Below are 25385 nucleotides of genomic sequence, written 5' to 3'. Positions count from 1 at the left end.
CTATCTGCCCCGAACATCTATCACAGAAAGGATTAATATGTGAGTAAAAACGCGCTAACTTATCTTTGGACATATGTGCTCTATGAACCACTTTAAATTGAATTAGGGAATGTTTAGCACAAATAGAGGAAGTATTAACTAATTGTAAAATCTGCCCCCAATCATCCACAGAAATGGTAAGCCCCAATTCCTGTTCCCAATCTACCCTAATCTTATCAAATGGAGCTTTCCTAAGTTTCATAATAATATTATAAATCATAGCCGATGCACCTTTCTGACATGGATTGAGGTTAATTATCGAATCTAAAATATATGTAGGAGGAAGCATTGGAAAGGAAGAAAGTATAGTACTTAGGAAATTTCTAACTTGTAAATATCTAAAAAAATGTATTCTTGATAAGTTATATTTATTAGATAATTGTTCAAAAGACATAAGGGAACCATCTAAAAATAAATCCAAAAACCGTAAAATACCCTTAGTCTTCCAAGTTTGAAAAGCGCGATCCGTAAAAGAGGGAGGAAAAAATATGTTACCTAAAATAGGAATCGCTAACCCGAATTGATTAAGATCAAAAAATTTTCTGAATTGAAACCAAATGCGCAAAGCATATTTAACTATCGGGTTAGAGACCTGCTTAAGGCGTTTCGAATCAAAAGGGAGAGAGGAGCCTAAAATAGAGCCAAGTGTATAACCCTGAACAGATTGTAATTCCAATGCTACCCATTTAGGAATAGATAGTATGTCCTGATCAAGTAACCAAAATTTCATATGTCGAATATTAATAGCCCAATAATAGAATCTAAAGTTAGGTAATGCTAAACCTCCATCTCTCTTAGCTTTCTGTAAATGTATTTTACCCAGTCTCGGATTCTTATTCTGCCAAATAAATGAAGAAATTTTAGAGTCAACTTTATCAAAGAAAGATTTTGGAACGAAAATTGGTAATGCCTGAAACACATATAAAAATTTTGGCAAAAAAAACATCTTAACTGCATTAATACGACCAATCAAAGTTAAATATAAGGGAAACCATTTAGATGAAAGTTGAGTAATATGGTCTATTAATGGTAAAAAGTTAGTCTTAAATAAATCTTTGTATTTACAAGTAATTTTAATCCCAAGATATGAAAAATAATTATTAATCAATTTAAATGGAAATTTATAATATAAGGGAAGATGTTTATTAATCGGAAAAAGTTCACTCTTACTAAGATTTAATTTATAACCTGAAAAAAAACCAAATTGTGCTAATAACTCTAAAACAGCAGGAATGGATTTCTCAGGATTAGAAATATATAAAAGTAAATCATCAGCATAGAGTGATAATTTATGGGACTTTAATCCCCGAGTTATCCCAGTAATATTTGAAGATTCTCGAATAGCAATTGCAAGAGGTTCTAATGCAATATCAAATAATAGGGGACTAAGAGGACAGCCTTGTCGAGTACCTCGAAAGAGAGGAAAAAAAGGTGAGTTTAAAGAGTTAGTACGAACCGAGGCTACAGGGGAATGATATAACAGTTTAATCCAGGATATAAATTTCAAGCTAAAATTAAACATTTCAAGCGCCTTAAATAAATAAGGCCATTCTACTCTATCAAAAGCTTTCTCGGCATCTAAAGAAATAACACACTCAGGAACATTTTGTGAGGGAGTATAAACGATATTTAACAATGTACGAATATTATAAAAAGAGTAACGACCTTTAATAAAACCCGTTTGGTCTTCCGAAATAATAGAAGGAAGTACTTTTTCTAGTCTATTTGCTAATAACTTAGAAAAAACTTTAGAATCAACATTTAATAAAGATATTGGTCTATAAGATGCACATTGAGCAGGGTCTTTATCCTTCTTTAGTATTAGAGAAATTGATGCTCTATTAAAAGATTCAGGAAGTTTACCAAGTTTCAGAGAAGCCTCAAAAACCCTACAGAGCCAAGGGATCAATAAAGAAGCAAAACATTTATAAAATTCAACGGTAAACCCATCCGGGCCAGGAGCTTTCCCCAAATTCATAGATAGAATAACATTCTTAATCTCATCCATTGTAATGGAAGTATCTAATAAAGAAGACATATCCTTTGAAATCTGAGGGAAGTCTAATTTATCTAAAAAATCATTCATATATTTAGAATCTCGAGGAGACTCTGATTGATATAAAGAAGAATAAAAATCACACACAGTATTGAACCAAGGAGAAATCACATTTAACTCTTTCTATACAATTTCTACTGGTGTGTAGATGAGAGATAGAATCTGGAGGGTTTGATGAGAACATGGGAAAGGTTAAGACAAAATGTGCTTGATGTCGGATTAGTGTAAATGGGTGGTTCACAAATGGAATAGACTCAATGGGCCAAAGGGCCTCTTTTCATTACTTTCAAGGACTCCACATATAATGTTCTCAGTAAGGTTTATTGAATTATTTATTATTATTTTGTTTGTATTTTCACTGTGTTCATCTTTTGCACGATGGTTGTCAGTCTTTGTGTGAAGTTTTTCATTGATTATATTGTATCTCTTTGTTCTCCTGCAAATGCCTGCAAGAAAATGATTCTCAAGGTAGTATATGGTGATATTTACTGCACATATTATGGCAATAAATTTACTTTGAACTTTGAAATCCAGTGAATGAACATCTACCCATTCTATTTTAATACAATTGTGAGATCTTGAGCAACACACACAAAATGCTGGACGATCTGGGCAGGTCAGGCAGCATCTATAGAGATGAATAAATAGTTAATGTTTCAGGACAAGACCCTTCATCAGGTGGGGAGGGGGAGAGATTATGAGAGTGCTTTGTTTAATTAAATAATGTTCCAGTATTAAGTAGCTTTGTAACTTCACTCCAGTTATTTTACGTGTGACGTTTGCTTTGTATTTTCAGATCTTTTGAGAATGTGACAATTTCCTGGCGCGTGACCTTTAATGAAACAGACGTGGTACTGCAAAGAGATGGCGTGGATCTGGTCAATGAGCTCACAGCCCCAACAGGAATTATCCTCTGTGTTTCCAGAGAGACGCTATGTCCAATCACCATCGAGATCAAACCAGACCAGGTCAGCAAACAGAAAGGCAGTGCTGCTTCAAGAACTATTTAGAATGTGCAGATATTCAATTTGGAAATACCTTTCCTCATGGACTAAATTATGAAGAACCTGAACTGTGCATGTTCTGACTATTCCTACCTAAAACACCAATCGGCGTACTTTTTATGGGCCAATTACCAAAAATCAAAAATGCCATTGCTGGAAGGAAGTTATTTATTTTTATTTGTGCCAAGATAGAGCATGAAACAGGTCCTTCCAGCCCTCTGAGCTGCACTGCCTTAGCAACCACCCATTTATCCCAAGACCAATCACACGACTAATGCGTGGGATGTGTCTAGTGCGATAGTGTAGTGGATAGTGCTTGTCGCTCTCACTTTCAGCTTCCATCGCTGCCTAGCAGTATTGTGAAAAGGAGAGCTGAATGTTGAAGTCTCTCCCTGCCAGTACGAAGCCTCTCCAACAGCTAGTCTCATGTAGTGCCTCCTCGCTGGCGACACACAGAAAGTGAACTCCTATCAGACTCGGGCTGAACTACAGAGGACAGGGAGGAGGTCTGGCCCCTGCACACATAGCACGCAGGCTCACTGGTTTGTGGACACACACTGGTGCTTGTGAACCAGATCCACAGCTATGGGTAAGTAGTCTCACTGCCTTGTGGGCAGACTCGGGAGAGATGAAGGCTATGGGAGTAAACCCAGACAGCAAATCTGGAGCGGAGCCCCTAAGGTTTCTGGACGTCATTGAACATCCTTCCGGCAGCCCCTGCAGCCGAGCTGGTGCCAAATGTATTGCTTCATGAGGTTTCCTTGGACTACACTGGTGAGGTCAAAGGGTGAATCTTGATGACTGGGGCATCTCAGGATCTCCATACCTTCCGCCCAGGCTTGTGATAATGATCACCATCACCCATTGTCCTTCAAGACAGACGGATGGCCCCACCATAATCATGGGACAGTGCACAATAACTGATTAACCTACTAAGCGGTACATCTTTGGACTGTAAGGGAAACTGGAGTACCTGGAGGAAACCCACACTATCACAGGAAGAACTTATAAATTTCTTACGTACAGCGTCGGAATTGAATTCTGAACTCTGAACCCTGGTACCTGAGCTGTAATAGCATCATGCTAACTGCTACGCTACTGTGTCATGGAGCATTACAGTGTAGAAACAGGCCTTTGAGCCCATCTAGTCTGTGCCAAACTGTTACTTTGCTTAGTTCCATTGACCCACACCGGGTCCATAGCCCTCCATACCCCTACTATCCATGTACTTATCCAAATCCAAACGTCCCTTAAATGTTGCAGTCCAGCAGCACCTCCTACTTGCTGCCCATGTCACACTCTCACCACCCTCTGAGTGAAGAAGTTCCCCCTCAGGTTCACCTTTATCCTCAACCCATGACCTCTCGTTCTAGTCACATCCAACCTCAGTGACAAAAGCCTACTTGTGTATATGCCCCTCACACCTCAATCAAACCTCCCCCTCATTCTTCTATGCTCCCCTGCAGTGTACTTAGAACATAGAACAGGAACAGGCCCTTCGGCTGACAGTGCTGTGTGAACCACTTTGTCCTATCCTATTCAGCCTTTCCCTATAACTCACATCCTCAAGTCCTGACAGCATCCTCGTAAGTGTTCTCCGCACTCTTTCGAAGTTATTGATACCCTTCCTGCAGGAAGGTGACCAGGCCTACACACAACACTCCAAAATGGTCTTCTGCTCCTGTAAGACAATTGGCTCCCCTGTAATGAGTCTATATTCATGCATGTTCAAAGTTTGTTTTCCTGAAACATATATGAATAGGGTAGGGATAAGCAAGCTATGGTGCATGGCAACTATCAGATTGGCTCTTTATAGTGCTGCTGATACTCTGCTGTGCACAGTGGTCGTTACAAGTGTTGGGCACTATCAAACTTCCAAGGATTCTGTAGCTCATGTTCTCCCTGTGTATTTATGCATTTATTTATATGTAGAGTTTGTCTTCTTTTGCATATTGGTTGCTTGTCAGTCTTTGTGTGTAGTTTTTAATTGATTCTCTTGTATTTCTTGTTCTGCTGTGAATGCCCGCAAGAAAAAAAATGTCAGGGTGGTACATGGTGATATATGTACCCACGTACTTTGATAATAAAATTTACTTTGAACTTTGAACTTCATTCATGCTACTCTTGCGAAGTTCATCCTATATGGCTAACAACAACTTTAGTCCCTAATTGTTGGCTCAAAATGAAAATAGCTGACCCTGAAGGGTGGGAAACTTTTTAAATGTATGGGGAAAAAAAGGAATACTTAAGAACATTAGTATCAAGTTGTGCTTTTGAACACAAAACATACCAAGAACTGTGACAGAGGTTCCACAGTATTGTAGCAGTAAGCGCAATGTTGTTACAGCTCTGGGAGTCAGAGTTTGGAGTTAAATTCCAGTGCCACCTGGAAGGAGAAGGAGTCCACATGTCGTCCCTGTGAACTGCATGGGGTTCCTCCGGGTGCTCCTGTTTTCTCATACAGTCCAATGATGTACCAGTTCATCGGCTGGTCATCGTGAAGTGTTCCGTGATCAGGCTCAGGTTAAATAGGGGTGTTGCTAGGCCGCACGGCTCGTTGGCCCAGTGGGACCTGTACTGGGCTGTATCTATATAAAATGGAAAAAACACATACTGTCCAGTAGGAACGATGAACAAAGACTATAGAAAAGCTTTGTTAATTATCTAAAACCTTAGTTAGGTAGTGGGTCATTATTTCTGAAAATGTTTCAAAAATGCAGTCCATCAATGACGAATTGTAATTTTTATTTGTGACAGTAAAGTAAAAAACAAAATAATGAATTAAACATTGCTTCAGTGTGCTGAAGTAAAAATAAATTCTTTCCATGACGTTTTGAGCTTAGTGGTTGGTACGACATTCTTACAGCTCGGAGCATCGAAGTTCAGAGTTCGATTTCGATGTCACCTGCAAGGATCTTGAACATCCTCCCAGTGATGTGCATGCATTTCCTCTGGGTGTTCCATTTTCCACCCATGGTCTAAAGACGTACAATTAGTAAGCTAATTGGTCATCGTAAATTGTCCCGTAATTAGGCTAGGGTTAAATCAGTGGGTTGCTGGGTGGCAAGGCTCGAAGGGCTGGAAGGAACTGTTCCACGCTGCATCTCAAAAAATAAATTAAAGTTATGAGCATTAATTGAGTATTAACTGAGATTTGATTAATACAACTTGAAAAGAAATGACAATACTGTTTCCATACTTACTGCTGTGATTTCTTTATTGCAGATCCCAGAACCTGCAATGTGGTTTCTTGTGGAAATCTATGAAGTGGGATCAGGAGCTTTGATAAATAACAGTGCTCGATTCGTAAATGTTACGGTTTTAGAGAGCGATAGCCTTCACACGTTGATCTATTTTGCTTCAGGATCTCAGCTTTCTGTGGTTCATCAGGAGGCCACATTCGTTCGCCTGCAGGTTGACAAGAGTGCTGTTTCAAGTACAGTTGTAGCTGTTAGTTACAAAACACAGGTGCGTACAACAAGAAATTTCTTTTTACACAGAGTTTTTACTTTATATGTTAATTTGTGAAGCATGTTCTTTACACTTACATATCTCACCTGAACTCTGGACTGATTCCACAACCTACAAGACTCACTTTCAAGGACTTTACACATTCATGGTTTTCAGTATTATTTTTTGATTGTTTTTTATACTTTATATTGCAAATTTTGTTTTCTTTTGCATATTAGTTGTTTGTTGGTCTTTGTGTTTAGTTTTTCCATAAATTTTATTGTATGATATTATTTTCCTGTAAATGCCTTCAAAACTTTGCAGAAGGCGTTGCCTCAAAAAGGCGGCATTCATCTTTAAGGACACCCATCACCCAGGACATGCCCTCTTCTCATGGTTACCATCAGGAAGGAGGTATAGGAGCCCGAAGGCACATACTCACTGTTTCAGGAACAGCTTCTTCCCCTCCACCATCATATTTCTGAATGGACACTAGGTCCATGATCACGACCTAACAAAGTTTTTTCCTCTCTTTTTGCACTACTTATCTAATTTATTTTTATATACACTTCTTACTATAATTTATAATTTCTTATTATAATGTATTGCAGTGTACTGCTGCTGCAAAACAACAGATTTTCATGACATACAGTATATCAGAGATATTAAGCCTGATTCTGATTCTGAAGAAAATGAATCTCAAGTTAATATATGGTGGCATATTGTTGCTGTTGTTGTTCAGTCGTTAAGTCGGGTCCGACTCTTCGTGGCCTCATGCACTGCTGTACACCAAGCCGCCTTGTTGGAAGCTGTCTCTCTAATATCCCCCAGGTCATACACATTGTCTGAGTACTAATATCTATCCATTGTAGCTTCCGTCGTCCTCTCCTTCTATTACCTTCTGCTTTACCTAACGTGAGCATCTTCTCCAAGGAATCCTGTCTTCTCATCATGTGGCCAATGTATCTGAGTCTCATAATCAAGCCTCCTAGTGAGCAGTCTGCCTGATCCTTCAAGTACTGACTTGTTGGATATTCTTGCTGTCCAACGAGCCTCCAGCATCCAAGTTCAAAGGCGTAGATTCTTTTGTATTCAGCCTTACTAATAGTCCAGCTCTCACAGCCACACATCACAACTGGAAATACCATGGGCTTCACTATATGGATCTTCATAGAGAATGTTATATATCTGCTTTTCAGTATTTTATCTGAATTTGCCATTGCTGCCCTCCCCGGAGGTAAGCACAGTTTAACTTCGTGGCTGCAGTTACCATCTACAGAAATCTTTGCAGTGAGGAAGACAAAATCCGTTACTGCTTCCACTTCCTTTCCATTTATTACCACGGAGTTAATGGGGCTGGTCGACATAATCTTGGTGGCATGTACACACATTGATAATAAATTTACTTTGACTTTGACTTTAAATGTATTATACAGTTAAAAGCTAAACTCTCAAATCATTGAGTCTGTAATTGTATAATCGTAATTATGACTTTAAGCTTCCAGAATGATTTATCTAATTTGATTTGTTACTACTTTGGAATTAATGCATTCACTTTTAATTGCATGATCGCCTTAGATGAATAGTAATGCTCCATAAAACATTTGATAATCATTTCTGAACTGCAAGTTGAACCTGGTCTTGTGACTAAAACATTTTAACCATAACTTCTCACAAAAGTTGCACTGAGCTTGTCATGCCATTGTAGTCATATAATTAGTGGGATAACTTCATTTACCTCAACATTCAACTGATTCCACAACCCATGGGCTCACATTCAAGGACCCTATAGCTCTTGTTCTCAGTTAGTTAGTTATCTGTCTGTCTGTCTCTCTGTCCCTGTCTACCTATCTCTCTGTATATCTCTGTCTATCTGTCTCTTGGTATATCTCTGTCTGTCTATCTGTTTATCTATCTTTTTTTTATATTTGTGCAGTTTGCTGTCTTTTGTACATTGGCTATTTGTCAGTTTTTTCGTGTAGTTTTTTATTGATTCTGTTGGATTTCTTGCTGTACTGTGAATGCCTGCAATAAATGAATTTCAGAGAAGTAGGTGATGACATCTACATACTTTGATAATGAATTTACTTTGTACTTTGAACTTTGGTTTCCGGATGATTGTCAATACCTTTGAATTGTTTATAGTTCCTAACTTGTAAAAGTAGTGAAATCATTTCATTTTCACTTCCGGTGTCTCCAAGACCGAATGAATGAAACTGCAGTGAGCAAAACAGTTTTGAATCGTCTTGCTGCTTATTTCTTGCCAACCACCGGTGACAAATATCACTGCTTTTTGAACACAAACAGACACAACTGATGTTATTTATTAAACTGTTTGTTTTAAGCACAGTGCAGTGTCTAACAGCCACACAAGTGCATGTGTCTGAGACTGGTTACAAACTGTTCGGCAACAATTTCTTGCCCCAGTTAAATGGCATAGTGTCCCAAATAAACAAAGGGAATCCCGACTATTTTCATGATTAGTTTTTGTTCTTTAAAAGTTGTCCTAAATAAGTGGCTGCCCCAATTAATCAATGGACCAATTAACTGGAATCCACAGCATATGTTTCTATTTCTGTTGAAGAATTTTTATAGATATAGCATTTGTAAGTAATTCACAGTGGTGTAATGTGTAATAGCAGAATCAACCTGTGTTTATAAAATGGAAAGACAAATAAATACTGTCACTTTTCATTAACCCTTTGTTTTATAGGAATTAACGAAGGCTGAGCTGGTGGGTCAGACGTTAATATCACCAGCAATTGCTGCGATGGATTTTGTGAAATCGGAGGGCGGTTTAACCTTTCAACCAGAACAGTTAAGAACTGCATTGGATATTGTCCTTACTCCAGAGCTGGCATCTTCCAATTCATTGCCCAAACGATTCCAAGTGGTGCTCTACAATCCGACGGCAGGAATTCAGTTGGATGAGGATTTCAACGTAGCAAATATTACAATAGTCACGGACACCAACTCTCAGTTCCTTTGGGGTTTAGTTGATCAGTTGCACCAACCCCCTGATGATGAATTAATAAATGAAGTTCTTCAAAAACTGCAAAGCAAGATTACCGTGGAAACCACAAGAGAACAGCTCGGTGCAGTAACAGAAGTTGTCGAAAAGGTGAAACTTAGAATTTAAGTCGAGCAATTTGAATCTCAGTACCATAATTATGTTGCTATTTTTATAAGAGAACTGCACAGCCTTATTTTTTTCAAACATGTACTTGTAATACAGTAATCCTAGGCAGCAATATATCTTGACTATTAGCCTGAACATGCAGCAGTTAGTATTTTGTTGGTTGTTTGTCATGTCCTATGATGACAGGCAACCTGTGCAGGAGAGTTTTTAAAGTGGAAAAGCTGTTGCACTGGGCAGTTCCATTCTCTCAAGCTCAGAAGTCTGGGTCCAGTGGTATGGGTTGACATCACAACTGGGGTCTGCCTTGGTTACAGTGGATGACCATGACTTCTCCTGTGCCTCAAGATGCCCTTCGTTCCCCACCGAGTGTTGCAGAGTTACCTTCCTGGCCATTGGATCTCATTGTAGACTTCCTTAGCTCAGACCGCTGGAGTTGACTTCACATTAGGACAGGTATATCCCTATCTCACCAGGATATGAGGCCATCAGCTACCCTCACCTGATTTAGCCCATCTATCAAAGCAGTGTATTGGGGCGTGGCCGTTGTCGCATGCAAACAGCTATTTGGAGCCACAAGTGAGAGCAGAGATTCCGGGGGGGGGGGGGGGCGGCGGTGGGCGGCGGGCAGGGTGCGGTTGGAACCAAAGGTGAGTAAGCTGCCCCAGGATGGACGTGACAAGCCCCTTCAGCCCTTCAGCACAGGTGCTAGCTCTCCCTGAACACTGCAGTTAGTATATTACAGAAAAGCATAAAAACATAATAACTTTCATGTCTAATTTCTAATGGGATCTGGGGTGGATGGTAGAATACCAGAAAATGGCATAATTTCAAGCCAGGCATTATAATTCTAAGCAGTGAGAGGTATGGCAACCTTATCAAATGAGAGTAATTAAATCACTTACTGTGATTTATTCTTTAAGAAATCTGCATATGATGGATGTCAAAAATACATGCTGGGGGTACTCAGCAGGTCAGGCAATGTATGTGCAGATAGTTAACCTTGCAACTTAGAGTCATGGTCATAGAATCCTACAGCACAGAAACAGGCTCTTTGGCCCATCTAGTCCATGTTGAAACATTTAAACTGCCTCGACCCATCTACCTGCACTCGGACCTTATCACTCCATATCCCTCCCATCCATGTACTTATCCAAACTTCTGTTAAACGTTGAAATCACAATTGCACTCACCACTTGCACTGGCAGCTCATTCTACACTCTCACCACCCTCTGAGTGAAGGGGCTCCCCCTCATGTTCCCCTTAAGCATTTTACCTTTCACCCTTAACCTGTGACCTTGAGTTGTAGTCTCACCCAACCTCAGCAGAAAAAGCCCGCTTGCATTTACTCTGTCAGCGTGGCAGTGTAGCGGTTAGCTCAACGTTTTACAGTACCTTCGAACCAGGTTCAATTCCCGCTGCTGCATGTAAAGAGTCCGTACACTCTCCCCATAATCATGTGGTTTCCTCACACAGTCCAAAGACATACCAGTTAGCAGGTTAATTGGTCACTGTCAATTATCCTGTGATTAGGCTAAGGTTAAATAGGGGGATTGCTGGGCAGCACGTCTCAAAGGGGCAGAGGAACCTATTCTGTGCTGTATCTCAATAAAAATTAAAACTAAGTAAATATGCCCCTCATAATTTTGTATCCCTCTCTCAAATCTTCCCTCAATCTTCTATGTTCTACAGAATCAAGTTCTACCCTATTCAATCTTTCCTTATAACTCAGGCCCTCCAGACCAGGAAACATCTTTGTAAATTTTCCCTGTACTCTTCCAACCTTGTTTACATCTTTCCTGTACGTAAGAGACTAAAACTGCACACAATACTCCAAAGCTGATGAGAATAACTTTTGATAGAAGATCATTGTCCAATATGTTAACTCAGTTTCTCGTTGCACAGATGCTGCTTGATCTGCTCAGTATCTCCAACATTTTCTGTTTTATTTCTGTAACCTGGAAATAAACCAAGACACTTTGTATGGAAAACAATCATTAAAACTCCTTTATTAATCACTTGCTTAGCCCTACATTTGTTTTTGTTTCACAGACAGTGGAATAAGTGGTAAATTGATCATTTGTTTATCATTGGCACGTATATGGTGATTTGGTGAAAAACTTGTCTTGCATACTGTTCATTCAGATCAATCTTTATAACAGTGCATTGAGGTAGTATAAGGTAAAAGAATAACAGAATGTACAGTATTGTGTAATCGTCTTAGGCACATAGATATACAGGAGCTAGCGTGCCTTAGACTTTTGCACAGTACTGTAGTAACTTTATGTATTGCATTGTAATCTGTCTGCAAGAAATAAGTTTCATGACTGTGAGTGATGATAAACCTGATTCTGATACGGGTCTCGATTGTGGACCGAGAGTGGGAAGGGGGTAGGGAGAGGGGAATCATGGTTGGGAAAAGGGGAGGGATTGAGAAGCACCAGAGTGATATTCTGAAATGATCAATAAACCAAATGTTTGGAATCAAATGACCTTGCCTGGTGTCTTGGGGCTGTGTGCCTCTGCACTGGTGCCACCTCTTGCCCCTGGCATTCCTTCTCTGCCACCTGTCCCACATCCCACCCCACTCCTAACATCATTTGCTCCTGCCAGATTTAGAAATGCACTTTGCTCCATAATACAGTACTGTGTAAAAGTTCTTGAGCACCCTTGCTATATATATATGTGCCCAAGACTATTGTGCAGTACTGTAGAGAAAGCGCAGTGCATAAACAATAAGGTGCAAAGTCATAATGAGGTAGATCTTGAGGTCAGGAGTCCATCTTATTGTACTAGGGAAAACATTCAATAGTCTTATAGCAGCAGATAGAAGTTGTCATTAAGTCCCGGGGTATGTGCTTTTGGGCTTTTGGAGCTTCTACCAAATGGGAGGGAGGAGTAGGTGCGTGGGTGAGGTTTTGATTATTCTGGCTGCTCTAACAAGGCAGCAAGAAGTGTAGACAGATACTGGTTTATTTTACCCGTTCATTGTCTTATTAAGCCTTCTAATGATAGTGTATCCATTCTATCTCCCTTACACTGAGGACTGTATTAGTCTGTTAAAAATTCTAATTTTGCTAACATCCCTGGAGGAAAATTGTGTTCAGCTCTGTTAAGTTAATTAGGCACTCTGAATCAGAATGTAACAGATTGTTTTATTCATAACCTATTAGGTGATCCAAGAAGGAGAAAAGAGACCTCTTGATGACACCAGCATTGGACTATTGTACAATAGTCTTTGTGCACTACTAGATCCCACCCGCAAGGATACCAAAGGGCTTAGTCAGCTGGTTGAAGTGACTGAGAGATTTGCCTTCGCACTTCTCACTGGTGTAGAATGTGGATCGCCTGGCCAGAGGTAAAATTATTCAAAGTTTTCAGATTTTGATGGATTAATTCATCGAACAGCAGCTTTTATATCAATATAAAAATTGCATTTCGTGCTTCAGATAATGAATGCATGACGGCTTTTAGTAAGAAACTAGCAGTATGCCTGATGTTCTGGTATGTGAAGGAAGAGAAGTGGGTGCAGTTACTTTGAGGAAGTACTCAAAAAGCTGTAAGACCTAACGGTACTTAAGTCACCCAGACCAGATGAACTGCACCCTAGAGGTAGCTTTAGAGATTGTGGTGGCATTAGATATGACCTTTCAAAAAATCATTGGACTCTGGCATGGTGCCAGAAGACTGGAAAATTGCAACTGTAACTCCACTCTTTAAGAAAGGAGGAAGGCAGCAGAAAGGAAATTATAGACCAGTTAGCCTGGCCTCAGTGATTGGGAAGATGTTGGAGTCAATTGTTAAGGATGAGGTGTTGGAGTACTTGGTGACACAGGACAGACAGTACAAAGTCAGCATGGTTTCCTGCCTGAAGAACCTGTTGGAATTCTTTGAGGAGATTACAAGTAGGATAGATAAAGGGGATGCAGTGGATGTTGTATATTTGGACTTTCAGAAGGCCTTTCACAAGGTGCCACACATGAGGCTGCTTACCAAGTTAAGAGCCCATGGTATTACAGGAAAGTCACTAACATGGTTAACGCATTGGCTGATTGGTAAGAGGCAGCGAGTGGGAATAAAAGGATTCTTTTCTGGTTGGCTGCCAATGACTAATGGTGTTCCGCAGGGGTCAGTGTTGGGACCACTTCTTTTTATGCTGTGTATAAGTGATTTAGATGATGGAATAGATGGCTTTGTTGCCAAGTTTACAGATGATACGAAGATTGGTAGAGGGGCAGGTACTGTTGAGGAAACAAGTAGGATGCAGAATGACTTAAACAGATTAGGAGAATGGGCAAGAAAGTGGCAAATAAAATACAATGTTGGAAAATGCATGGTCAGGCACTTTGGTAGTAAAAATAAATGTGTGGACTATTTTCTAAACAGGGAGAAAATCCAAAACTTTGAGCTGGAATTGGACTTGGGAGTCCTTGTGCTGAACACCTTAAAGGTTAACTTGCAGGTTGAGTCAGAGGTGAGGAAGGCAAATGCCATGTTAGCATTCATTTCAATAGGCCTAGAAACAAAAGCAAGGATGTGATGCTGAGGCTATATAAGGGACTGGTGAGGTCTCTCCTTGAGTATTGTGAACAGTTTTGGACACCCATCTTAGAAAAGATGTGCTGGCATTGAAGAGAGTCCAGAGGAGATTCACAAGGATGATTCCAGGAATGAAAGGGTTATCATACGAGGAACATTTGATGGCTCTGGGTCTGTACTCGCTGGAATTCAGAAGGATGTGGGGGGATCTCATTGAAACCTTACAAATGTTGAAAAGCCTAGATGTGGAAAGGATGTTTCCCATGGTGGGAGAGTCTAGGACAAGAGGGCACCACCTCAGGATAGAGGGGCACCCTTTCAAAGCAGAGATGCGGAGAAATTTCTTTAGCCAACAGGTGGTAAATTTGTGGAATTTGTTGCCACATGCAGCTGTGGAGGCCAGGTCGTTGGGTGTCTTTAAGGCAGAGATCAATAGGTTCTTGATTAGACACGGCATCAAGGGTCATGGGGAGAAGGCCGGGAACTGGGGTTGAGGAGGAGATAGAGAAAGAAAGAATCAGCCATGATTGAATGGCAGAGTAGACTCAATGGGTCAGATGGCCTAATTCTGCTCCTATGTCTTATAGAAACATTATAAAGAACACAAGAATCTAGACCTATGTATATAGTGTTTTAAATTATAGAGTATTCTATAAATATATTTCACTGACTCTACAACTCATGTTTTCAGTATTACTTATTTAATAATTATTAGTAGCATTTGATTGTATTTTCACAGTTGGCCACCTTTTGCATATTTGAGTGTAGTTTTCATTGATTCCATCATATTTCTTTGCTCTACTGTGAATGCCAGCAAGAAAATGATTCTCGAGGTAGTATATGGTGACGTATATGCATTTTGATAATAAATTTAGTATATGGTAACATATAAATATAATTTAACATTGAACTTCTGAATTTAAATAAATGGAGAAATTCGAGCCATTTTTTACTCTGGTGTAGAACTACTGGAAGATCTCCACAAGTATCAATGACATTGTTAATCTAGGCTGTGATAGTCACTCTGATGCATTGAGAGTAAAGAATTGCTAATTAGAAATTAAATTATATTTGTGATTCTGAAAGCTCAAAATCTGTAACAATTTGAGTTTTCTTCTTTGCTCACAGTATTTGTTAAGTCTAATTTTGTTTTGCAATATACTGATTTTTGCCACATGAAGTATTTACTATTTAGTTTTGCTTTACTGGATGGAGGCACAGAATCAGGCCCTTCAGCCCTCCTGTGCCAAGCTATTATTCTGCCTAGTCCCATCAAGCTGCGCCTGGTCTTTAGTGTTACAGACCCTTACCATCCAAATTTCTCTTAAATGTTCCACTCAAACCCTCATTCACCACTTCTGCTGGCAGCTCATTCCACACTCTCACAACTGTCTGAGTGAAGAAGTTCTCCCCCACGTTCCCCTTAAATATTTCACCTTTCACCCTTAACCTTTGACTTCAAGTTCTAGTCTCACCCAATCTCAGTGGGAAATAAAAGCCTGTTTGCATTGACCCTATCTCCAGTGTCTGGATCATTGGGATCTCTTGTGGGGAATGCATGACCTGTACAAAAAGGATGGGTTGCACCTTAACCTGAGAGGGTCCAATGTCCCTGCAGGCAGGTTTACTAGAGCTGTTGGAGAAGGCTTAAACTAATTTGGCAGGGGTATGGGAACTGGAATTATAGGGTTGAGGATGGAGCAGTTGGTATTCAAGCTGATGCATTGCGTATTGAGATCGAGGGAGGATAGGCAGATAGGGCAAAATTGCAGTGTGACATGGGACAAAATCACACAGGGTGATGAATACAGGACTGGAAGTGTTATCTTTAAATACACCTTGTATACAGAATAAGGTAGATGATTTTGTAGCGCTGTTAGAGATTGGCAGGTACAACATCCCGGGCATCACTGAGTCATGGCTAAAAGAAGATCATAGTTGGGAGCTTAACATCCAAGGATACACTTGTATTGAAAGGACAGGCAGGTAGGCTGAGGGGTAGGGCAGTTCTGCTGGTAAAAAAAATTAAATCAAGTCCTTGGAAAGAAGTGACATAGTATCAAAAAATTGTAGAACCCTTGTGGATAGAGGTAAGAAAGTGCAAGGATAAAAAGATTCTGATGGGAGTGTGGTTAAGCCAACTTGGGGAAAGGCAATTCTGGATTGGGTGTTGTATAATGAACCAGGTTTGATTTGGAAGCTTGAGGTAAAGGAACCCTTGGGAGGCATTCAGCATAACATGATAGAATTCACTCTGCAGTTTGAGAGAGGGAAAATAAAGTCAGACATAACAGTATTACACTGGAGTAAAGGGAATTACAGAGGCATGAGAGAGGATTTGGCCAGAGTTAATTAGAAGGGGACACTATTAGGGATGATGGCAAACAGCAAAGTTTGGAGTTTCTGGGGGAAATTTGGAAGACACAGGAAAGATACATTCCAAAGATGAATAAGTGTTCTAAAGGGAGGAGGAGGTAACCACAAGTGGCAAGCGGATTTGAGACAGCATAAAGGAAAAGAAAGGACATATAATAAAGCAAAACTTAATGGGAAGTTAGATGATTGGGAAGTATTTAAAAACTAACAAAGGTCAACTAATAAGCTATAAGGAGAGAAAGGATGAAATATGAAGGTAAGCTAGCAAATAATACAAAAGAGGATACAAAAAGTTTTTTTTCTGAATAAAAGAGAGTAGTTATTGGACTGCTGGAAAATGATACTGGAGTTGTTGAAATTGGGGACAAAGAAAAGGCAGGCGAACTTAATAAATATTTTATCAGTCTTCACTGCAGAAGACACTAGCAAAATGCCAGAAATTCAGAACTATCAGGGGGTAGAAGAGAATGTAGTTGCTATCACTAAGGAAAAGGTGCTTTGGAAGCTAAGAGGTCTGTAGGTAGATAAGCAACACACACAATATGTTGGAGGAACTCAGCAGGCCAGGCAGCATCTATGGAAGAAAAGTACAGTTGATGCTTCGGGCCGAAACCCTTCAGCAGACTTTGACCTGAAATATCAACTATACTTTTTGCCATAGATGTTGCCTGGTCTGCTGAGTTCCTCCAGCATTTTGAGTGTGTTGCTATATAAGCTATCTTTATATATTTATATTTAATTAGTATTTTGTTATTATTATTGTGTTCTTTATCTTTTGTGCAGCATCGGATCCAGAGTAACAGTTATCTCATTCTCCTTTACACTTGTGTACTGGAAATGACATTAAACGATCCTGAATCTTGACTCTTGAAGGAAGAATGTTATGAAAACAGAAAGTGTGCAGGAAAGATTCATGAGGGTGTTACTTAGACTGGAGGGCTTGAGATGTAAAGAGAGACTGCAAAGGCTGAAGAGTCATCTAAAGAGGTTTATGAAATAATAACGGGCATACTGCAGATAAGTTGAATGGCCACATCTTTTTACCCCAGGCTACAGAACCCAAAACTAGAGGACATAGATTTAAGGTGAGAGGAGAAAGAATTAAAAGGAGTCGGAGAGATAAGATTTACACAGAGGCTTATGGGTGTATGGAATGATGCGCTTAGACCCAGGTACATCAAGTGGCCATTTGTTAGGCAACATCTAATCAGCCAATCATGTGGCATCCACTCAATGCATAAAAGCATGCAGATACGGTCAAGAGGTTCAGCTGTTGTTCAGACCAAACATCAAAATGAGGAACTTAGACACAAGAGGTAGTGCAGTTGCTGGGGGTCTAAAGTGAAGCACATGGGAGCTCAGCAAGTCAGGCAGCATCTATGGATAGGAATAAATAGTCAACATTTCGGGCTGAGACCCTTCATCAGTCTTTACAGTGCAAAAAACAGAAATCATCCAGTGAGTGGCAGTTCTGTGGGTGAAAATGCTTTGTTAATGAGAGAGGTCAGAGGAGAATGACCAGACTGGTTCAAGCTGACAGGAAGGCGACAGTAACTCAAATGACCACACGTTACATCAGTGGCGTGCAGGAGAGCATCTCTGAATACAAAACACATCAAACCTTGAAGAGGATGGACTACAGCAGCAGAGACCACGAACATTCACACAGTGGTCACTGAGTGTATGCTTACAATTTTTCATAGATTAATATATTATTTAAAAAAGATTATCGTATGAAATAAGACCACAGCTTTTGACTTAATCCAATCAAAGTGACTCAATTCAACTGTTGTAAGATATATGCCTTAGTTTTTCTTCTCAATTTCTTTACTTTTCTTTCAATTCCACAGAGGCAAGACAGTTCTTGACACTTGCCAGTACCTCACCATTAAATCGTATCACTGGTATCCCCAACAAATCAATGGGCACAAAGTTGAGTGGAAGAATGGTGATTCTGTGCAAATTCCTGAGCAGCTGCTCGAAGTCTCATCTGCACCTTCACTTAATCCAGGACGCGAAGACTGTCAGCATGTGCAATTCACAGAGTACAGCAGCCAGCAGTGGTTCCAAACCAGTGCAAAGGGAACTGCACTCAACAATAAAGTATGGATCACAATGGTTTCAGAAAACTTATATACAGTTACAAAATCTCATTGTTTTATATTTAGGTTAAGAGGACAGTCACATAAAATGGGGCAGTTTGTTACATAATTCGCTGTGTCCTTTACTGAGGGAATAGCACAGTAACATAGTGGTTAATGCAATGCTATTACAGCTCGGGCCGTTGGAGTTCAGAGTTCAATTCCAACATCACCTGTAAGGAGTTTCTATGTTCTCCCTGTGAGCATATGGGTTTTCTCCAGGTGCTCTAGTTTTCTACCACAGTCCAAAGATGTACCAGTTAGTAGGCTAATTGGTCATTATAAGTTGTCCTGTGATTAGGCTGCGGTTCAATAGGTGAGTTGCTTGTTAGGCCAAAAGGGCCTGTTCCTGCTGTATTTCTAAATAAAATTGATTTTCCATTGCTGTTAACTGACCAGTGCAAACCTCCTGTTACCTTTCCAAATGTTGTGCTTTTGTTGATGTGTATATATGTTTCTGATTTACTTCACAGTTTTGTTTATTAGTGGATCATTAAAATTTCACTTCTGTCTGGCTGAAATGCAAGGGTAAAAAGCAGTTGGGAATAATAGGCTTTCATTGCTAGTCCCGAGATTTTGTCAACCGTTGGAGACATTTTCAGTATCTGAAAAGAATGAGAATCAGGGTTAATATCATTGAAGTATGTTGTGAAATTCATTCTTTTGCTGCAACAGTACATGGCAGTACATAATAATGTCTATAAATTACAATAAGTATGTGTATATAATTAAATTAAATAAGTTGTCCAAAACAGAGAAGGAAAAAAGTGAGGGAATGTTCATGGATTCACTGTCCTCAGAAATCTGCTGAAGCAGGGGAAGGAGCTGTTCCTGAAACGTTGAGTTGTGTTTTCCTCTACCTCCACCAATGAGAAGAGGACACGTCCTGGGTGATGGATGCCGTCTTTTTGAGGTCATTGCCTTTTGAAGGTGTCCCTGATACTGGGGAGACCATACGTCCCAGATGGAGCTGACTGAGTTTACAACTTTCTGCAGCTTTTTCCCAGCCTGTGCAATGACATGTCCATACCAGATGGTGATGTAACCAGCTAGAATGTTCTCCACGGTACATCAGAGGAAACTTGTAAATTTGTGATTGTGTCTTTGGTACTGCTGCCACAAAACAACAAATTCCACGATATTAAACCCGATTCTGATTGTGATTCGTCCCACTGGTTGGTGCCCTTGTGAATTATCCATAGCATAGGTTGTTAACGATTCAGAAGTTAATGGACATATGAGAGCCAATAGTTTATTGAGAATGGTGCTGTTATGAATACTCTGAAAGATGGGATAGGTTCATTGGGATAAATAGTCAATCTTCTATATCACGAGAAAAAAATGAGGAGAGAACTTCAGAGAAACTAGAGCAGTATTTATTCAACCAACACACATCAAAGTTGCTGGTGAATGTCTGCAGATGTTGGAAATTCTGTTTCTGAATAATTGCATTTAGCTAATAAAATTCCTGGTTCAGCTAATTTAGTTTCAATGAAAAATTAGTTGATTTAGTCATATTGAGGGATAAATAATTAGATTTTCTTTTACTTTAAAATGTATCTTGAAGCAATTTTATTTTCTTGAAAAAATTATAATCATTTAATAGTATATAATGGATGCAGTTTTTATTGCATGGTATCTCTCCAACTTTTGCTTTTTCCTAGATATTTTCAGTAAGCCTAAAGGATCGTGATCCACAACCTCTTGCAGATGGCAATGAGGTAGTCTATCGGATTCATAATCCAGATGGTGCTGTCGTTCCGCATACAACAGAATGCCTTCTGTGGAACCAAGCTGCTGAAAGGTGGGCATTTTAATAAATCACTTTTCTGTTAACAATTTGGAGTACCGCTTCATTTAATCAAATGTGGTGAATGGTCAGGCTCTGAGGTGTGCAGAAGTACAGGGCGGTCTGGGAATACAGATCCAAAATTCCTTAGAAGTTGCTTCACAGATAGAGGGTCATAAACAGAGCTTTTGTTACATTGGCTTTCATATATCATGGCATTGATTCAGAAGTTGGGATGTTACGTTCGAGTTGTATAAGATGTTGGAGAGTCATATAAGCTGCTTGGAGTATTATGTGCTTTTCTGGTCACCTCCCTACTAGAAAGATATCAGGAAGTTTGAAAAGAGAAAGTTTACAAGGATGTTTCTGGGACTTGGGGACCTGAATTATAGAGAAAGGTTGAATTACTTACAACTTTATTCCCTGGAACACAGAAGAATGAGAGATCTCGTAGACCACAAAAGCATAAGACATAGGAGCAGAATTAGGCCATTTGTCCTGTCAAGTCTGCTTCGCCATTTAATCATGGCTGATTCTTTTTTCCACTTCTTAGCCCCACTCCCCGGCCTTCTCCACATGACATTGATGCCATGTCCAATCAAGAACCTATCAAACTCTGCCTAAAATACACCCTAGGACCTGGCCTCTGCAGCTGCCTGTGGTAATAAATTCCACAAATTCACCATCCTCTGGCTAAAGAAATTTCTTCACATCTCTGTTTTAAATGGATGCCCCTCTATCCTGAGGCTGTACCCTTTTGTCCTAGACTCCCCCACCATGGGAAACATCCTTTCCACATCTACTTTGTCTAGGCCTTTGAACATTCGAAAAGTTTCAATGGGAACCCCCTCACTCTTCTAATTTCCAGCGAGTACAGACCCAGAACTATCAATCATTTCTTTTATGATAACCCTTTCATTCCCATAATCATCCCTGTGAACCTCCTCTGAACCGTCTCCAATACCAGCACATCTTTTCTTAGGTGAAGAGCCCAAAACTGTACATAATACTCATGGTGAGGCCTCACCGGTGCCTTATAAAGCCTCAGCATCACATCCCTGCTCTTGTATTCTAGACCTCTTGAAATGAATGCTAACATTGCATTTGTCTTCCTCACCACCAACTCTACCTGCAAATTAACCTTTATATTGTTCTGCCGAAGGACTCCCAAGTCCCTTTGCATCTCAGAGCTTTGGATTTTCTCCCCATTTAGAAAATGGTCTCCACATTTATTTCTACTGCCAAAGTGCATGATCATGCTTTTTCCAACATTGTATTTAATTTGCCACTCTGTGGTCTGAGTGTGGGAAGTCTGGATATGTTCTGTACACGGATGAATGGGGCATGGAGGGGTATGGTGTGGGTGTGGGACGTCTGGATATGTTCTGTACACGGATGAGTGGGGTATGGAGGGGTATGGTCCGGGTGTGGGAAGTCTGGATACGTTCTGTACACGGACGAGTGGGGTATGGAGGGGTATGGTCCGGGTGTGGGACGTCTGGATATGTTCTGTATACGGATGAGTGGGGTATGGAGGGGTATGGTGTGGGTGTGGGACATCTGGATAGGTACTGTACACGGATGAGTGGGGTATGGAGGGGTATGGTGTGGGTGTGGGACATCTGGATAGGTACTGTACACGGATGAGTGGGGTATGGAGGGGTATGGTGTGGGTGTGGGACGTCTGGATATGTTCTGTACATGGATGAGTGGGGTATGGAGGGGTATGGTCCAGGTGTGGGAAGTCTGGATATGTTCTGTACATGGATGAGTGGGGAGTGGAGGGGTATGGTGTGGGTGTGGGAAGTCTGGATATGTTCTGTACACGGATGAGTGGGGTATGGAGGGGTATGGTCCAGGTGTGGGAAGTCTGGATATGTTCTGTACATGGATGAGTGGGGCATGGAGGGGTATGGTGTGGGTGTGGGAAGTCTGGATATGTTCTGTACACGGATGAGTGGGGAGTGGAGGGGTATGGTTGGGTGTGGGAAGTCTGGATATGCTCTGTACACGGATGAGTGGGGTATGGTCTGGGTGTGGGAAGTCTGGATAGGTTCTGTACATGGACGAGTGGGGTATGGAGGGGTGTAGTGTGGGTGTGGGATGCTAGGACTAGGCAGAAAAACAATTCGACATGGACTAGATGGATTGAAGGGGCTGTTTGTGTACTGTACTGCTCTATGATTGATTATATTCCCTGAGGCTGTGACCCTGCTGAACCTCACATCACCATGGTAAGCAGTATTGCACCCATATTGTACTGTCTCAGTACTTCTATATTTGTGTGCTGTAGCACTTACTTTTTATTCGCTGTTATTTTGTAAATAACACTATTCTTTGCATTCCTGGTCAGATGCTAACTGCATTTCATTGGCTTTGTATTTGTACTCGGCACAATGACAATAAAGTTGAATCTAATCTAATCTAATCTAATTATCTGACCTACTCCCAGGAGGAGTAGTGTCGTGGTGCTTGATGCAGGATAATCTGTACGGTCTAGTTGACTGGTCTCCAGCTTCTGCTGGCTTCAATTCCACCTGCACATTGCCATTAGGGAATTTAACACCATAACACATAGGTTATTCAGCTCATGGGGCCTGCTCTGCTATTCCAAAGTTCAAAGTAAATTTATACTCAAATATATATATGTCCCCATACAACCCTGAGACTCACTTTCTTGTGAGCATACACGTTGTATATAAGTACAATAGAATCAATGAATGACTGCACCCAACAAGACAGACAAACAACCAATGTGCAAAAAACAACAAACTGTAAATATAAAATAAAAGAATAATTAACAAACAAACAAGTAAGCAATAAATATCGAGAACATGAGATGAAGAGATCTTGAAAGTGAGTCCATAGGTTGTAAGTACAGTTCAGTGATGGGGTGAGTGAAGTTCTCCCCTCTGGTTCAACAGCCCGATGGTTGAGGGGTAATAACTGTTCCTGAACCTGGTGGTGTGGGACCCGAGGCTTCTTTACCTTCTTTCTGATGGCAGCAGCAAGAAGAGAACATGACCTGTATGGTGGGGGTCCTTGATGATGGATGCTGCTTTCCTGCGGCAGCACTCCATGTAGATGTGCTCAGTGGTGGGGAGGACTTTAGCCATGATGGACTGGGCAGTATCCACTATCTTTTGTTGGATTTTCTATTAAAAGCTGTTGGTGGTTTCATACCAGGCCGTGATGCAACCAGTCAATACACTCTCCATCACACATCTTCCAAACTTCAAAGCAAATTTATTCTCAAAGTACATAGATGTCAAATCCATTTTCTTGTGGGCATACTCAATAAATCCATAATAGAATAATTACCATAATACCATTAAATATAGGAGCAGAATTAGGTCACTTGGCCCTTCGAGTCTACTCTACCATTTCATCATGGCTGATCTATTTTCCCTCTCAGGCCCAATCTCCTCCCTTCTCTCTGTATCCCTTCATGCCCTGACTAATCAAGAATCTATCAACCTCTGCCTGAAATATGCTCAGTGACTTGGCTTCCACAACCACCTGTGGCAATGAATTCCACAGATCCACCACTCCCTGGATAAAGAAATTCCTCCTCATCTCCCTTCTAAAAGGATGTCCCTCTATTCTTCTGGTCTTAGACTCTCCCACCATAGGAAACATCCCCTCACGTTCAATATCGATGCCTTTCACCATTTGATGGCTTTCAGTGAGATCTCCCCCCACCATTCTTCTGAATCCCAAAGTGTACTGGCTCAGAGCAGTCAAACACTCTTCATATGATAAGCCTTTCAAACCCAGAATCATTTTCGTGAACCTCCTTTGAACCCTTGTATTCCAAGTCTTACCCTCTCCTCCTGGACTCCCCCACCATACAAAACATCCTCTCCACTCCACAGGACTTTTATAATGCCAGCACATCCTTTCTTAGATAAGGGGCCCAATACTGCTCACAATACTCCAAGTGAGGCCTCAGTTTGCCTTCCTTTGCACATTGGTTGGTTGTCAGTATGTGTGGTTTTTAACATAGAACATAGAATAGTACAGCATAGTTTAGCCCTTCGGCCCACAATGTTGTGCCGACCCTCAAACCCTGCCTCCCATATAGCCCCCCACCTTAAATTCCTCCATATAGCTGTCTCATATAGTAGTCTCTTAAATTTCACTAGTGTATCTGCCTCTACCACTGACTCAGGCAGTGCATTCCACACCCCAACCACTCTCTGAGTAAAAAACCTTCCTCTAATATCCCCCTTGAACTTCCCACCCCTTACCTTCAAGCCATGTCCTCTTGTATTGAGCAGTGGTGCCCTGGGGAAGAGGCGCTGGCTATCCACTCTATCAATTCCTCTTATTATCTTGTACACCTCTATCATGTCTCCTCTCATCCTCCTTCTCTCCAAAGAGTAAAGCCCTAGTTCCCTTAATCTCTGATCATAATGCATACTCTCTAAACCAGGCAGCATCCTGATAAATCTCCTCTGTACCCTTTCCAATGCTTCCACATCCTTCCTATACTGAGGCGACCAGAACTGGACACAGTACTCCAAGTGTGGCCTAACCAGAGTTTTATAGAGCTGCATCATTACATTGCGACTCTTAAACGCTATCCCTCGACTTATGAAAGCTAACACCCCATAAGCTTTCTTAACTACCCTATCCATCTGTGAGGCAACTTTCAGGGATCTGTGGACATGTTGTATTTTGTATATTGTATATTGTATTTCATTGTTCTACTGGGAATGCCTGAAAGAAAATGAATCTTAAGGTAATATATGGTGACATATACAAACTGGATACGGTATATACTCTCTGAGTTGAACTATGGGTAGTGTTAGTTCAAATATAGTAAATACTTGATGATAGGAGTGCACGCACA

At 40.6% G+C, this 25385-nt stretch overlaps 1 protein-coding gene across 1 annotated transcript in view; it reads left to right on the top strand.

Moving 5' to 3' along the window:
• adgrv1 (adhesion G protein-coupled receptor V1) overlaps positions 1 to 25385 on the top strand; it is a 514329-nt gene that overhangs the window by 321929 nt on the left and 167015 nt on the right. The window contains exons 75-80 of the mRNA XM_063069242.1: positions 2892 to 3063; positions 6325 to 6567; positions 9263 to 9670; positions 12859 to 13043; positions 18451 to 18703; positions 20406 to 20545. Of these exons, the coding sequence (XP_062925312.1) occupies positions 2892 to 3063; positions 6325 to 6567; positions 9263 to 9670; positions 12859 to 13043; positions 18451 to 18703; positions 20406 to 20545 (1401 nt within the window). The remainder of the gene's footprint in view (positions 1 to 2891; positions 3064 to 6324; positions 6568 to 9262; positions 9671 to 12858; positions 13044 to 18450; positions 18704 to 20405; positions 20546 to 25385) is intronic.

This window comes from Mobula hypostoma, chromosome 16, assembly GCF_963921235.1.
Source record: "Mobula hypostoma chromosome 16, sMobHyp1.1, whole genome shotgun sequence".
Lineage (NCBI taxonomy): Eukaryota > Metazoa > Chordata > Chondrichthyes > Myliobatiformes > Myliobatidae > Mobula > Mobula hypostoma.
This window is presented reverse-complemented; position numbering and strand designations above follow the sequence as displayed.